Source organism: Fonticula alba (assembly GCF_000388065.1).
Source record: "Fonticula alba strain ATCC 38817 unplaced genomic scaffold supercont2.14, whole genome shotgun sequence".
In the NCBI taxonomy this organism is placed as follows: Eukaryota; order Rotosphaerida; family Fonticulaceae; genus Fonticula; species Fonticula alba.
Window position 1 is genome coordinate 435,042 of NW_009242984.1, and position 10,846 is coordinate 445,887.

General features: G+C 67.7%; 5 protein-coding genes across 5 annotated transcripts in view; 4 read left to right on the plus strand and 1 right to left on the minus strand.

The window, feature by feature from the left end:
• The window catches only part of H696_05840 (hypothetical protein), a 2,676-nt gene extending 2,304 nt beyond the window's left edge, over positions 1–372 (plus strand). The window contains exon 8 of the mRNA XM_009499640.1: positions 31–372. Within this exon, the coding sequence (XP_009497915.1) occupies positions 31–140 (110 nt within the window). The 3' untranslated portion in view covers positions 141–372. The remainder of the gene's footprint in view (positions 1–30) is intronic.
• Positions 373–1,325: 953 nt separating this feature from the next.
• H696_05841 (small nuclear ribonucleoprotein D2) lies at positions 1,326–2,854 on the plus strand. The gene is made up of 4 exons (XM_009499641.1): positions 1,326–1,615; positions 1,880–1,890; positions 2,154–2,271; positions 2,397–2,854. Exons 2-4 carry the CDS (start codon positions 1,886–1,888, stop codon positions 2,619–2,621), a joined length of 348 nt encoding a protein of 115 aa, XP_009497916.1. The 5' UTR covers positions 1,326–1,615; positions 1,880–1,885; the 3' UTR covers positions 2,622–2,854.
• A 1,236-nt stretch (positions 2,855–4,090) lies between these two features.
• Positions 4,091–6,054, minus strand: H696_05842 (50S ribosomal protein L18e). The gene is made up of 4 exons (XM_009499642.1): positions 6,016–6,054; positions 5,229–5,318; positions 4,600–4,982; positions 4,091–4,407 (listed from the first exon to the last, which is right to left on the minus strand). The coding sequence occupies exons 1-4, from the start codon at positions 6,016–6,018 to the stop codon at positions 4,326–4,328; spliced, it is 558 nt and encodes a 185-aa protein (XP_009497917.1). The 5' UTR covers positions 6,019–6,054; the 3' UTR covers positions 4,091–4,325.
• Positions 6,055–7,817: 1,763 nt separating this feature from the next.
• Positions 7,818–9,105, plus strand: H696_05843 (hypothetical protein). Its single transcript, XM_009499643.1, has one exon. It carries the CDS (start codon positions 7,908–7,910, stop codon positions 8,970–8,972), a length of 1,065 nt encoding a protein of 354 aa, XP_009497918.1. The 5' UTR covers positions 7,818–7,907; the 3' UTR covers positions 8,973–9,105.
• A 1,129-nt stretch (positions 9,106–10,234) lies between these two features.
• The window catches only part of H696_05844 (hypothetical protein), a gene marked incomplete at its 3' end in the record, with an annotated part of 16,319 nt that continues 15,707 nt past the window's right edge, over positions 10,235–10,846 (plus strand). The window contains exons 1-2 of the mRNA XM_009499644.1: positions 10,235–10,336; positions 10,430–10,775. Of these exons, the coding sequence (XP_009497919.1) occupies positions 10,463–10,775 (313 nt within the window). The 5' untranslated portion in view covers positions 10,235–10,336; positions 10,430–10,462. The remainder of the gene's footprint in view (positions 10,337–10,429; positions 10,776–10,846) is intronic.

The window sequence follows — 10,846 nt, forward strand, 5'->3', positions numbered from 1 at the left end:
CCCCCCCCCCCCCCCTTTCCGCCGACACAGTTCGCTCCTCGTTCATTCCCCAGCAGCACTACGCTGGGCACAATGGCCCGGCTGCGTCGCCCTACTTCCCGGTCCAGGCCCCCGCTGGGAGACCCCTTGGCCCCAACTAAGTCCGGCACTTAGAGGGCCTCTTCTGCCGCCTCCCGCTCACTTTCTCTCTCTTCCCCTTTGAGAGCCCATGCCACAGGCACGCCCGCCCCTGGGGGGGCGTGTCACGGCCGGTCGCCACCGTGGAGAGTTGGCCTGGAGTGGAGCCTCCTCTCCCCTCTTTCCTCCCGACGGAACAAGGGAAGCGAGGGGCCTACCATAGCTGTCACGCCGCGCGCGCGCGCGCACGCGTACACACGCACATGCACGTGCATGCCGTTTCCTGCAGGGCGGGAAGCGACGCCCCTTCCTCCACGCGTGTATACCAGGCACCCCTGTACCCCGTGGTCCTCCTCCTCCTCCCCCCCCCTCCCTCCTCCTCGCCTTTTCCTCCTCCTCTTCAGACCACCTCCCCCCTCCCTCTTTGCTCTCCTGTATGCCATGCCAAACAGCCTCCGTATGTGCGTGTGCCCATACCGGGCAGCACAGGGGGCGGGGCACGGACGTGTATACGCCCATCTTGAACTTGCTCCTCTCTTTAATCAACTCTTTCATTTTTATTTCTCGCCTGTGTGGCGGCCGTATGCATTGGATGAGGCGGGGGGGGGGGGGGGGGGGGCGGGGCGTGGACATGGGTAATCCACTCATCAGCACCATCGCATGCAGGCGACGAGCAGACATATTGGCAGATGGCGGGGGAAAGTGAGGAGGGCAGTCCCATCACGATGGAATCAGTGGGCGGAAGTCCCACGGCCGGAAGGGCGTGTCCCGTAGATCGGCCCGCGGCCCCCTCCCCCCGCCTCGCGCAAGCAACCGTTCGCAGTGCCAGACGAAGCCGCCTGGAGGGACCCCCAGGGCATGCTCTCGAGCGTGTGCGTGGATCGTTTCCATCGCCGCAGGCTGCCGTGAGGAGGGGCAGGGCGTGCTCCTCGGGGGAAAAGAAGGTGCCCGTACCACTGGCGCCGCCCACACCAACTCCATACCTCCTTTATCCCCCCCCCCCCCCCCCCCCCCCCCCCCCCCACACACCCCCCCCCACACACACACACAGGGGCCGCGGGAGTGCCTTGCTCTTGCGCAGTCCCGACTGGGCCGGGGAAAAGCGCCAGAACTGACGAGCGTCTGAGGTCCCAACGAAACACCTCCCAGATGCCCACGATCTGGCTTGAAAACCGCCCCCCCCCCCGGCCAGCGCGACCGCGCCCGGGCCAGCGGGCTCCGGCGCTCTCGTGGTTTTCCCCGCCGCCCATGCTCCGGATGGCAGCAAGTCCAGAGGAGGGCTCCCCTCCAGGATGATGGTTGCCGCGGAGGAGTGCCGAGCCCCTCTGTGCGGCCGGATGGATGCCCCCGCCCTCTCCACTGAAAGCCCTCCTCCCCGAGCCACACCCATCCAGGACGGCCACCCCGCCTCGCTCTCTTCCCCTCCCCCTGCTCCCCCTTTTCGATTTCCCCACCTGCCGCCTCGCGTCCTCGCTGCTTCTGCGCCACCCCGTAACTTGTACGCATGTCATGTCTGCTGCATGCCGCGGCCTGCCTGCTGGCCGGTGCTCCCGCATGTGTCACCAGCATGCCTCCACATGCGGGGGATGCCTGGGCCTGCTGCCCGTCTCTCTCACCTGCGCATATGCTCCCCCCCCCCGCCCTATCGGTATCAATCAAGCTCCGTCCGATTTGCTCTGCTAACCTTTCCCTCGTGTGCCTCTCTTCGAATGGCTGCCCCCGACCTTTGGCTTATGCTGCACACCTCCGCCGCCGAGCACAGTGCATCATGGTGTACGTCTCTGAGCCCTATGCACATTGTCTCTCTCTCCCTCTCCCTCTCCCTCTCTCTCCCTCTCCCTCTTCCTCTCTCTTCCTCTCTCTCTTCCTCTCCCTCTTCCTCTCTCTTCCTCTCCCTCTTCCTCTCTCTCTCCCTCTCTCTCTCTCCCCCTCTCCCTCTCTCTCCCTCTCTCTCCCCCCTCTCGAGGGTATTTCCCCTGATCACCCCGGCCGCTGCTGACCCCATCCTGACACGCCCGCTCCTTGTGACACCGCAGGACCACCGGTATTTCCAAGAACGAGATGTCGGAGATCGAGCTCCGGCGTCTTGAGGAGGAGGCCTTCAGCACTGGCCCGATGTCCATCCTCCTGGAGGCCGTCAAGAACCAGTCCCAGGTGCGCAGAAGCCCAGACCCCGGGGATGGGTGCTCGAAAAGCAGGCAAGAGGAGCTGCCCCACATGTGCCTCGCTCCGAGGATGGTCGGTCCACTGACACGCCCCTCTCCTGGCTCCTGGGATAGGTTTTCATCTCCTGCCGCAATAACCGCAAGATCCTGGCCCGCGTGCGCGCCTTCGACCGCCACTGCAACATGGTCCTGGAGAACGCTCGCGAGATCTGGTCCGAGATGCCGAAGAACGTCAAGGAGGGCGAGACCCCGAAGCCGATCAACCGCGATCGCTTCATCACCAAGATGTTCCTCCGTGGCGACAGCGTCATCCTCATCCTGCGTAACCCCCCGGTCTAAGCCATGGGGCCCTCTTTTTTTTTACCCCGCCTCTGTCGCATGTATCGGCACCCCGGGGCAAGGGGAAGACTTCCAGTCCGAAAGGAGAGGACACACGAGCCGCGGGCCGTCGCATGGGCCCCCGCCTGCCTGTATGCGCCCATGCTCAAAGGGAGCCCCGCGCATGTTCCCCCCACCCTGGGGAGGGGCTGGCCTCCTTCTTCAGAAATACAACAACAATGCACTCCGCAATATGGGCAAAAGAGCCGCCCGGGAAGATCCAGACCGCAAGGGAGGGCCCCCATGAGGGGGGGGGGGGGGGGGGGGGGGAAGGGGAAATAGCGAGCCAGTGAGAGCAAGAGAGGCATAGATAGATTATCACAAGCACCGCAGATGGCGTCTCCTCCCCTCCCTTCCACATGGAGGGGGCAAGCGCCCGCTCACAAGGCAGATGCACCGAGGGAGGGTAGGCCCGCCCGGCGCGAGAGGCGCACGGCCCTTGATGGGAAAACGCGACGGCCCGGAAACGGGACGGCGGCGTGCGCCTCTCTCCTCCGCCCCGCCTGGCCGTTAGTCCCCTTGATGGGAAATCAGCCGTGTCCTTGGGCACGTGGCCCCCGTATCGCGGGGTGTGATTGGCACGTCTGTGGTGTCTTAACTGGCACCGGCGAGCCGAGCTATTGCCTGGCTGCCTTTTGGCCAACGCCGTGGCCAATTTTGGAGAGGACCACAACGCTGGCCCATGCCACTGGGGGGCTCTCCCGAGAGGGCGCGGTTGGTGTCGAGCGAGCTCTTGGGGGCCGGGGAGCTGGGAACGCGCTCCGTATTGTGGCCCGCCTCCGGGCCGGCCGAGGGCGTGCTTTATTTTGGCCGGCGACTTAGACCGGCGTCTCGGGGGCGCGCGGTGCCTCCTCGATGGCAGGAGAGCGCCGCGGCCCTCTCCCCCCCGACGCAAACCCGAAAGCAAGGGACCGCCGCCGCGCGCGAGCATTTTCCGGGCGGGCAAGGGCCTCTTGGCTTGTCGCACACGGCTGACGGCGCCACGTCCGCCGCCGCGTCCGGTCCTCCCCCCCCCCCCCCCCCGCGCGCGCGCAGGAAGAACCTCACGCCCAGCCCCGCATTGCTCAGGCACGGCAGCGCCAGACGGAGCTACCACACGCGCGCAGAGCGCATGTATCCGCGCGCACGCCGCTCATCCTCCATCCTGGTGTGGGGCGCAATCATATGTCTGCGCGCGGGAGAGCAACAACAACAGAGCGAAAGGGGGCAAAAGGCAGACGTGCTCTGGGGGGGAGAGCGCGGGGGGAGACGCGCCCGTCTCCCTGTTCGGCAGGCACAAAAACACGCAGCTGGCGGACTGGGAGACAAAATTGGCACGCGCCACGAGGCGGTGAGCGACGTGGAGGGGGGGGGATATGGCTATGGACGGAGGGGGGGGGGGAGGGGGAGGCACAAACAAGCGCGCGCGAGAAGGGGAGAGAGGTTGCAGGAGCAGTAGAGGGGAGTCTATTCGACGGATGCGCGTTGGGCCACGAATCCCAGAGAGGGCGCAGGGCGTGCGCCGCCGCACAGGATGACGACGACGACGATGACGACCCCGCTGGGAAGCTGAGCATGACACACCGACGCCGAGGGAGCCACCAAACCACCAAGCGGAGATGATGGCGCCACCCGTCGTCTGCGACTGCAGGACTGATATTGGAAGGGCAAGGAGAGCCAAGGATTTTAACCCTTGATCTTGAAGCCGCGAGAGTGACGGCGACCACGAGCCTTCTCGAACTTGCGGCCCTTGGAGAGGGTGATGGGCCTGGGGGTGGTGGTGGAGAGAGAGAGGAGGGGAAGGGGAGTCTGTCAGCCTCGGGGGGGGGAGAGAGAGAAGGAGGAAGACGGGAGCAGCAGTGCGCAATGGTGCCCCGCGCCGCCGCTGCCCAAGAGGGAACAGGGGGCCGGGGCGGCAAGAGAGAGAGAGAGAGAGGGAGAGAGAGAGAAGGGAACGTACTTGGCGTGGCTGCCGGCGCCCGGGCTGAAGTACTTGTTGGCCTCGCGAGTGCTGGTCTTACCACGGAGCAGGAGGGTGTTCTTGCCAGTGGGGGCACGGATGGCGAGCTGGTCGAAGGTGAGGACCTCACCACCGGCGGCGACGATGCGAGCGCGGGCGGTCTTGGTGACGTGGAGGGCGCAGACGGTGACCTTGGGGACATCGACCATGCGGACGTCGTCGGTCACGGTGCCGACGAGGACGGCGGTGGCCTCCTTACCCTCGACGAACTTGGCGAGCTTGGAGAGGGACATGGAAGGGCGGTTGACGCGGCTGGCGTACAGGCGGCGCAGGACAACAGCGTTGAAGTTGGACTCGGTGCGGCGAGCAAGGAAACGGTAGAGCTACGGGCCGGGTGGCGGGAGAGGGGGAGGGAAGCGCGAGTGAGCAGATGGGCACCAGGGCGACCGAAGGGGAGCGAGCAAGCAGGCACGAAGAAGGCCCCCCCCTGCTCCCGGCGCGCCTCGGGGAGACGACCCCGAGAGAGGGAGAGGAAGGGAAGGAGGGCGCGCAAGAAGGGCCGAGAGGTGCGCGCGCGGTGGGGACGACGACACGGTGGTGAAAGGGGCGAGGCGAAAGCGGGCGCGCACCTTGACGAGCAGAGCCAGGTAGGCGTTCTGGCTCTTGGGGGCCTTGCGGCGAGAGCTCTTGTTATGCTTGATGCCGGTCTTCTGAATGGCCTGTGGGAGCGCGAAGAGGAAAGGGAGGTCGTTAGAATGGCGCTAAGGAAGGGGCTGGCTGAGGAGGAGGAGGAGGAGGAGAGGGGAGAGGAGACACTCGGCGACCCTGCCTGAGGCAGGATTCCCGGGCATGTGGGACGGATAGGTGGCGCGCGCGCGTGCGGGGTGCGTGTCCGGCGCCGCCCGCCGCCGGAAGAAGACCGGCAACGATGGCGGATGCACAATGCATCCGACATGGCGCATGCACACATCCGCCGGGCCGCCACGCATGCATGCGGCTCGAGGTGTGGCACACCAACCAGGGCACACAGGCCCCTCCTCCTCGGGAAGGAGCAGGGGGAAGGAGCACCGGCCGGCGGACGAGGGCATGTGCGCATGGGCAGGCAGGGCCGCAGCAGAGTGGAGATCCCCGCCCCTGCCGAGTGCGCACAGGCGCAAGAAGGAGGGGAAGGAGGACCATGCGCGCCGTGTGCGGATGCGAAGGGCGTGCGCACGCGGCGCCACACATACACACGAGGCGATGGGGCGCGAGGAGGACCAGACACAGCGGGGCGTCGTCGCGCAGGCGCGCGCGCGCGCGCGCACGACACTAGCCGAGGGCCGAAGGGAAGCCCATGCGATCCAAGCGAATGGCGGGCGGAGGGAGGAAAGGAAAGGAGAGGAGGGAGGAGGAGGAGGGGGCAGCGTATGGACGAACCATCTTGTCTGACTGATGAGGAAAATAGTAATACCAAACCTCAGACAAAAGAGGCTGAAACCATGGGTGGATGGTGGGCGCACTGGTGGCTCTTCACACCTGGCGCCGTCACTGGGTGCAGGACGACCAGAGGTGGCAGGCCGGCCGCAACCACAGGTCCCACTCCCCGGGGGAGTGGATCAGCCGCCGAGTCTGCGCCACGGCCGGGAGGGGGGAGGCGGCGACAAGGGCATCCCCAGTCACCCTTGGACCGGGACGCCTCCCCCCCCCCCCCCCCCCAGGGCGGGGTCCCCCCCCCCCCCCCTGCCCCGCAGCCACCCCCCGGCCAGCTAGGCACTCACGCAGAGACGGGAGCGCACGCGCACACGCACACACACACACACACGCCGGGGGGCGACCGGCGCCGCCTCGCCCCCACCCACCCCCCTCCTGGTCCCTGCGCACTGCAAGCTGCACCCCGGGCGAGGTGCCGAGGTGCCTGTGGACGGTGGGCCGGCGGCGGCGACGCGCGGGGGCAGGGGGGTCGAAAAAGGGCCGAATGCCCCGGCCCCCCCCCCCAGGGGGTGTGACCGGAAGACCGCCGGTGCTTGTGCGCGGACGCGTCCGCCGACCTCCCCCGCTGTGAGCCCGCCTCAGGATGGGGCACCTCTGGCGCGCACACATGCACACGGCCCCGAGAGGCCACGCCGCCCCTCCGGGGATCCCCCCGGGGACCGTCGCCCCGTAACTCGGGCAGTGTGCCTGTGCCGGCTCGTGCGTGTTGCCGCCGGGTGTGGGAGAAAAGCATGCCCCCCACGCCTGCACCTTGGCATGCTGCCTCCCTGCCTCTCCCCCGCCGAGTGCTGAGGCCATGGAAAGGAGGGACCGGCGACACACCGGAGACGTGCACAGAGGGGGGGGGGCAGGGGAACACAGCCCCCGCCCAAGTGCCGACGGAAGGATCGCCCTACCGACGCTCGAGTGCTGCGGGCCTTTCTCCCTTGCGGCCTCCTTTCCCGCGTTCCGCCCCTCCAAGCTGGGGGGAATATATTGACACAATAATAATTGAGACATTACCCGTGTCCTTCGTGGCACTGTCGCCCGGCCGGTGGTCCGATTTTTTTGCCCCGCCGAGCTGGCCTCGCGCCGCCAGGCGACCGGTGGGGCCGCCGCGCCGGGGATCTGTCCTTTTTTCCTCCACCGGCCCGGCACATCCTAAACCCAATGCGGCGGGGAGGGGGGGGGGGACGAGACGCTGGGGCTGGCCAAAATGTGCGGTCTTCCGACGCGCGGACTCACATTTTCAATCCGCCGAAGGTGTGCCAACGATCGGGGCTCCCCATTGTCCCCCGGCTGGGAGCTGTGCGGTGCCCCCCGGCGGGCCGCATCGCGCAGGTCGCCCTTTCTTTGCCTTTTTTTTTTTTTTTTCACGCTCCATCGATCCGTCCTGACAACCGGCCGACAGGCACCAGGGGCGCAGGGCAAGAAAGGCGGTTCCCGTCACATCTGCCTGTCCAGGGGCGAGGGGGACACCGACTGCTCCCCGTAGTAGGTGTCATGCAGCCGGGCGCCGGCTTCCTGTGATCCAGCTTCTCGGCTGTGGCCGCCCTGTCTGTCCGCCCCCCCCCCCCCCCGCGCGCTGTGCCAAAGCGATCGGGCACCTCCTGGCCTCCTGCCGAGAGACGGCCACCCGGGTGCCGAAGGGAGCATGCTCCAGGGAACATCCGTGCGGTGGTGCCCGGCTGCATGGGTGCCGCTGCGGCTGCTGAAGGGGAAAAGGGGGGGCAACCCGCCGGCACCCGGAGAACAGGGGCGCCAGCCATCGGCCATCCTCTTCCTCCTCCGCTCCGCTGCCTCCCCCCCCCCCTCGCGTTCTCGCGTTCTCGCTCTTGCTTCCTTTTCACACCCGCACCATGCGGAACCTGCACGCCTTCTGCTCGACGGGCGACGCACCCTGGCTGCCAGCTCCCTCGGCGGCCGAGACCTCCGCCCCGGGGGAGGCGTCGGCCCCCTCGAGAGCCCGGGCGCCCCCGCGGCTACTCGGCTTCGGCGAGGTCGACCACACTCTCGAGAAGCACCTCCAGGAGGACTGGTGGGAGGACCTTTTCGACGAGGTGTACCTTCTGACGGATGGCGATGTTGTTGAGGATCCGGCCATCACCGAGCGCGAGGTGGACCTCTTGCTTCAGATCCTGGCGGGCCATCTGCCGACCGGGGCATGCCCGGGCTCGGTGGCGGGCCCCTACCACCTGGTGGACCTTTGCTGTGGGCAGGGCCGGCACGCGCTGGAGCTCTTGCGCCGGTGGCCCGGGGGGCTGCGCGTCACCGGGGTTGACCAGTCGGCGACGCTGATCGGGGTGGCGCGCGAGCGTGCCGCGGCCGCCGGGGCCACCAGTGCCGCCTTCCATGTGGCCGATGCCCGGGCTCCCGGGGCGCTGGACGCCGCCGGGACCCCGGCCGACGCGGTCATCCTCATGGGCAACAGCCTTGGGTATAGCCCCCAGTCGGCAGACGACTCGGCCATCTTGCGCAATGCGGCGGCCGCCCTGCGCCCGGGCGGCCTCCTGGTCATAGACGTGACCAATGGCGAGTACATGCGGCAGAACTTCAGCCCCCGGTCGTGGGAGTGGCTGGATGTGCCGGCCGGCGGCCAGCAGTCGGCCGCCCCCGGGGCCGGGCGCCTGGCCGTCCGGTCGCGCAAGCTCTCCCCCTGCGGCGGGATGCTCCTTTCCCGGGAGATGGTCATCTGCACGGGGCACGGCCTGATCCGGGACAAGGTCTACGCGGAGCGCATGTACTCTCAGGCGGATCTGGATCGGGCCGCGGCCGTGCATGGCCTTGTCCCCGCCCGGCCGGCGCACTTCCTCGATGGCGAGACCTCTGCCCGGCTGGGAGCCGACATGGGCATGATGGCCAGCCGCATGGTGCTGACATATTGCAAGGCGGCCCCCGGCGAGGGCGGCACTGGGGGTGTTTGAGTGGGGCCCGTGCTCGAGGCACGTCTGTGCTCCCTCCCCCCCTCTGGGGACTGTGTCCTTCGCCTCGACCATCCCCCATCGGCCAGACGATGTGTATTGGGATTTCCCGGCCAATACAGATAGTTCCCTGGTGTTGATAGTGGCTGCCTATGTGTCTGTTCTCTCTCTCTCTGTGTGTGTGTGTGTGTGTGTGTATGGCCGTGTATGGCCGTGTGTGGCCGTGTGCGGCCGTGTGCGGCCGTGCGTGCACTCGCCCGCCGAGGGGGCGATCGCGTCTTCGAGGCCCCTCGGAGCGGGGCATGACCCACGGGGATCACATGTGCATATAAATCAATCACCCGATTCGACATTGGGTCCGTCTTTCGATGTGAGCCGCATCTTCGGGGGGGGGGGGGGCGGGGGCCCTCGTTGCGCTCTCTGTTCTTTCGTCGCACCTCTGCCAGGTACGCTGGCGCCCTGGCGCGCACGCGCATGCCAGCGTCCGGGTCTGGGCTGCCGCATCTTGCGCGCGAGCCGGGAAAAAGAAAAAGGAAAAGTGCGAGCGGCTTTCCTGCCCTTCCCGTCAGCTGCTGGTTTGGTGTCTAGCCGAGTCTCTTTGTCGAGGCGCCCACCCCGGGGTGGGCACTGGGGGGGCGCGCCCTCCATGCGCTGGCGGTTCTCCGGCCGGTGCTCTCGGAGGACTTCCGAGGCGTGTGGGCGGGCGGGGCCGGAGCGTAACCGCCTGCGCATTCCTGGGGGGCTCCGAGCTAATCTTCCTCGGGCTTGGGCGCTGGAGGCGTCCCTCGTCGAGCGGGGCAGGGTCCCAGGCCTACATCGGGGGGACTCTTTCACGGGCCCCTGCCTCTGCGCGGCTGGTCCTGGCTGGCTCGAGGCTTTCGGGCCCGGCCTGCCTGACCTGGGTGTGCATGCACCCGCCTCATTGGGACCCCGGTCACGGTCAGGGAGGTGCGCGAGCCAGGGCGGGATGGGGCCGGGGCGAGGGAGGGGGGGGGGGGGGGGCGGGCATTCCTCTCCAGGGCCTCGGCGTGGGGACGGGTGGGTGTGTGTGTGGGCCCGTCCCCGCAAGGGAGGGGAGGGGGGGCGCTGCGACTGCTCCCTTTTGTTGTCCCACCCTGCCGCTCTAGGCAGCCGAGCCGGGGGGACACCGCTTTTTCGATGGATCCCGAGTCCCTTCTATCCCGGACCGCCCATCACCCTTCCCCCTTTCCCCTTCGCTCTATTTTCCCGCCCCCTTTGGCTTGTCCCCCCCCCCCCCCTCCCCCCTCGCCCTCCCTCCTTCCTTCTCACTCTCCGAGCGGGTCGGCCCCTGTCCCTCATCCCCGCAGCGGACCGCTCCTGTCCCCGTCACCCCTTCTGGAGGAGGTGTATGTCCCTCTCGCCATTGCTTGCGGCCCTGATGCCCTTGCCTGCGCATTCTAACTCCCCCCCCCATTCCTGGCAATCCTCCCCCCCCTCAGCCTGCCCCTCTCTCCCGTCTCCCGTCCTCTCCCATGTCCCTGAGTGAGGCTCCGATCGACGACATGGCCGCGGCTGGCCAGCTGTCGTCGATGGACCGCCTGGATCCGGACCGGGATGCCGGCCCCCCCGAGGCCGCGCCCCCGCCGGCCCTTTGTGACGGGAAGACCGTGACCGACTATATGGTGGGCCTGGTGGCGCACCTGTTCTCCTTCGCCCCGGCCGAGGTGTCGAGCTTCCTCCAAGGGCACCCTCTGTTTGCCGAGGCACTCGACAACTTCATCAAGGGTCCGGGGTCGCCGGTTCTGGTGTTCACGCGCTCCTCGCGTGAATCCACCAGTCCCGATGGTGCGTGATGTCTCTCTCTCTCTCTCTCTCTCCCTCTCTCTCTCTCTCTCTCTCCCCCTCTCTCTCTCTCT

Coding starts and splice junctions, on each gene's coding strand:
- H696_05841 (XM_009499641.1), top strand. Junction 2,272..2,396: donor CCGTCAAGAACCAGTCCCAG/GTGCGCAGAAGC, acceptor CTCCTGGGATAG/GTTTTCATCTCCTGCCGCAA.
- H696_05842 (XM_009499642.1), bottom strand. Junction 4,983..5,228: donor ACCTGGCTCTGCTCGTCAAG/GTGCGCGCCCGC, acceptor CCCGGCCCGTAG/CTCTACCGTTTCCTTGCTCG. Junction 4,408..4,599: donor GGCGCCGGCAGCCACGCCAA/GTACGTTCCCTT, acceptor CACCACCCCCAG/GCCCATCACCCTCTCCAAGG.
- H696_05843 (XM_009499643.1), top strand. CDS start 7,908: ATGCGGAACCTGCACGCCTTCTGCTCGACGGGCGACGCACCCTGGCTG.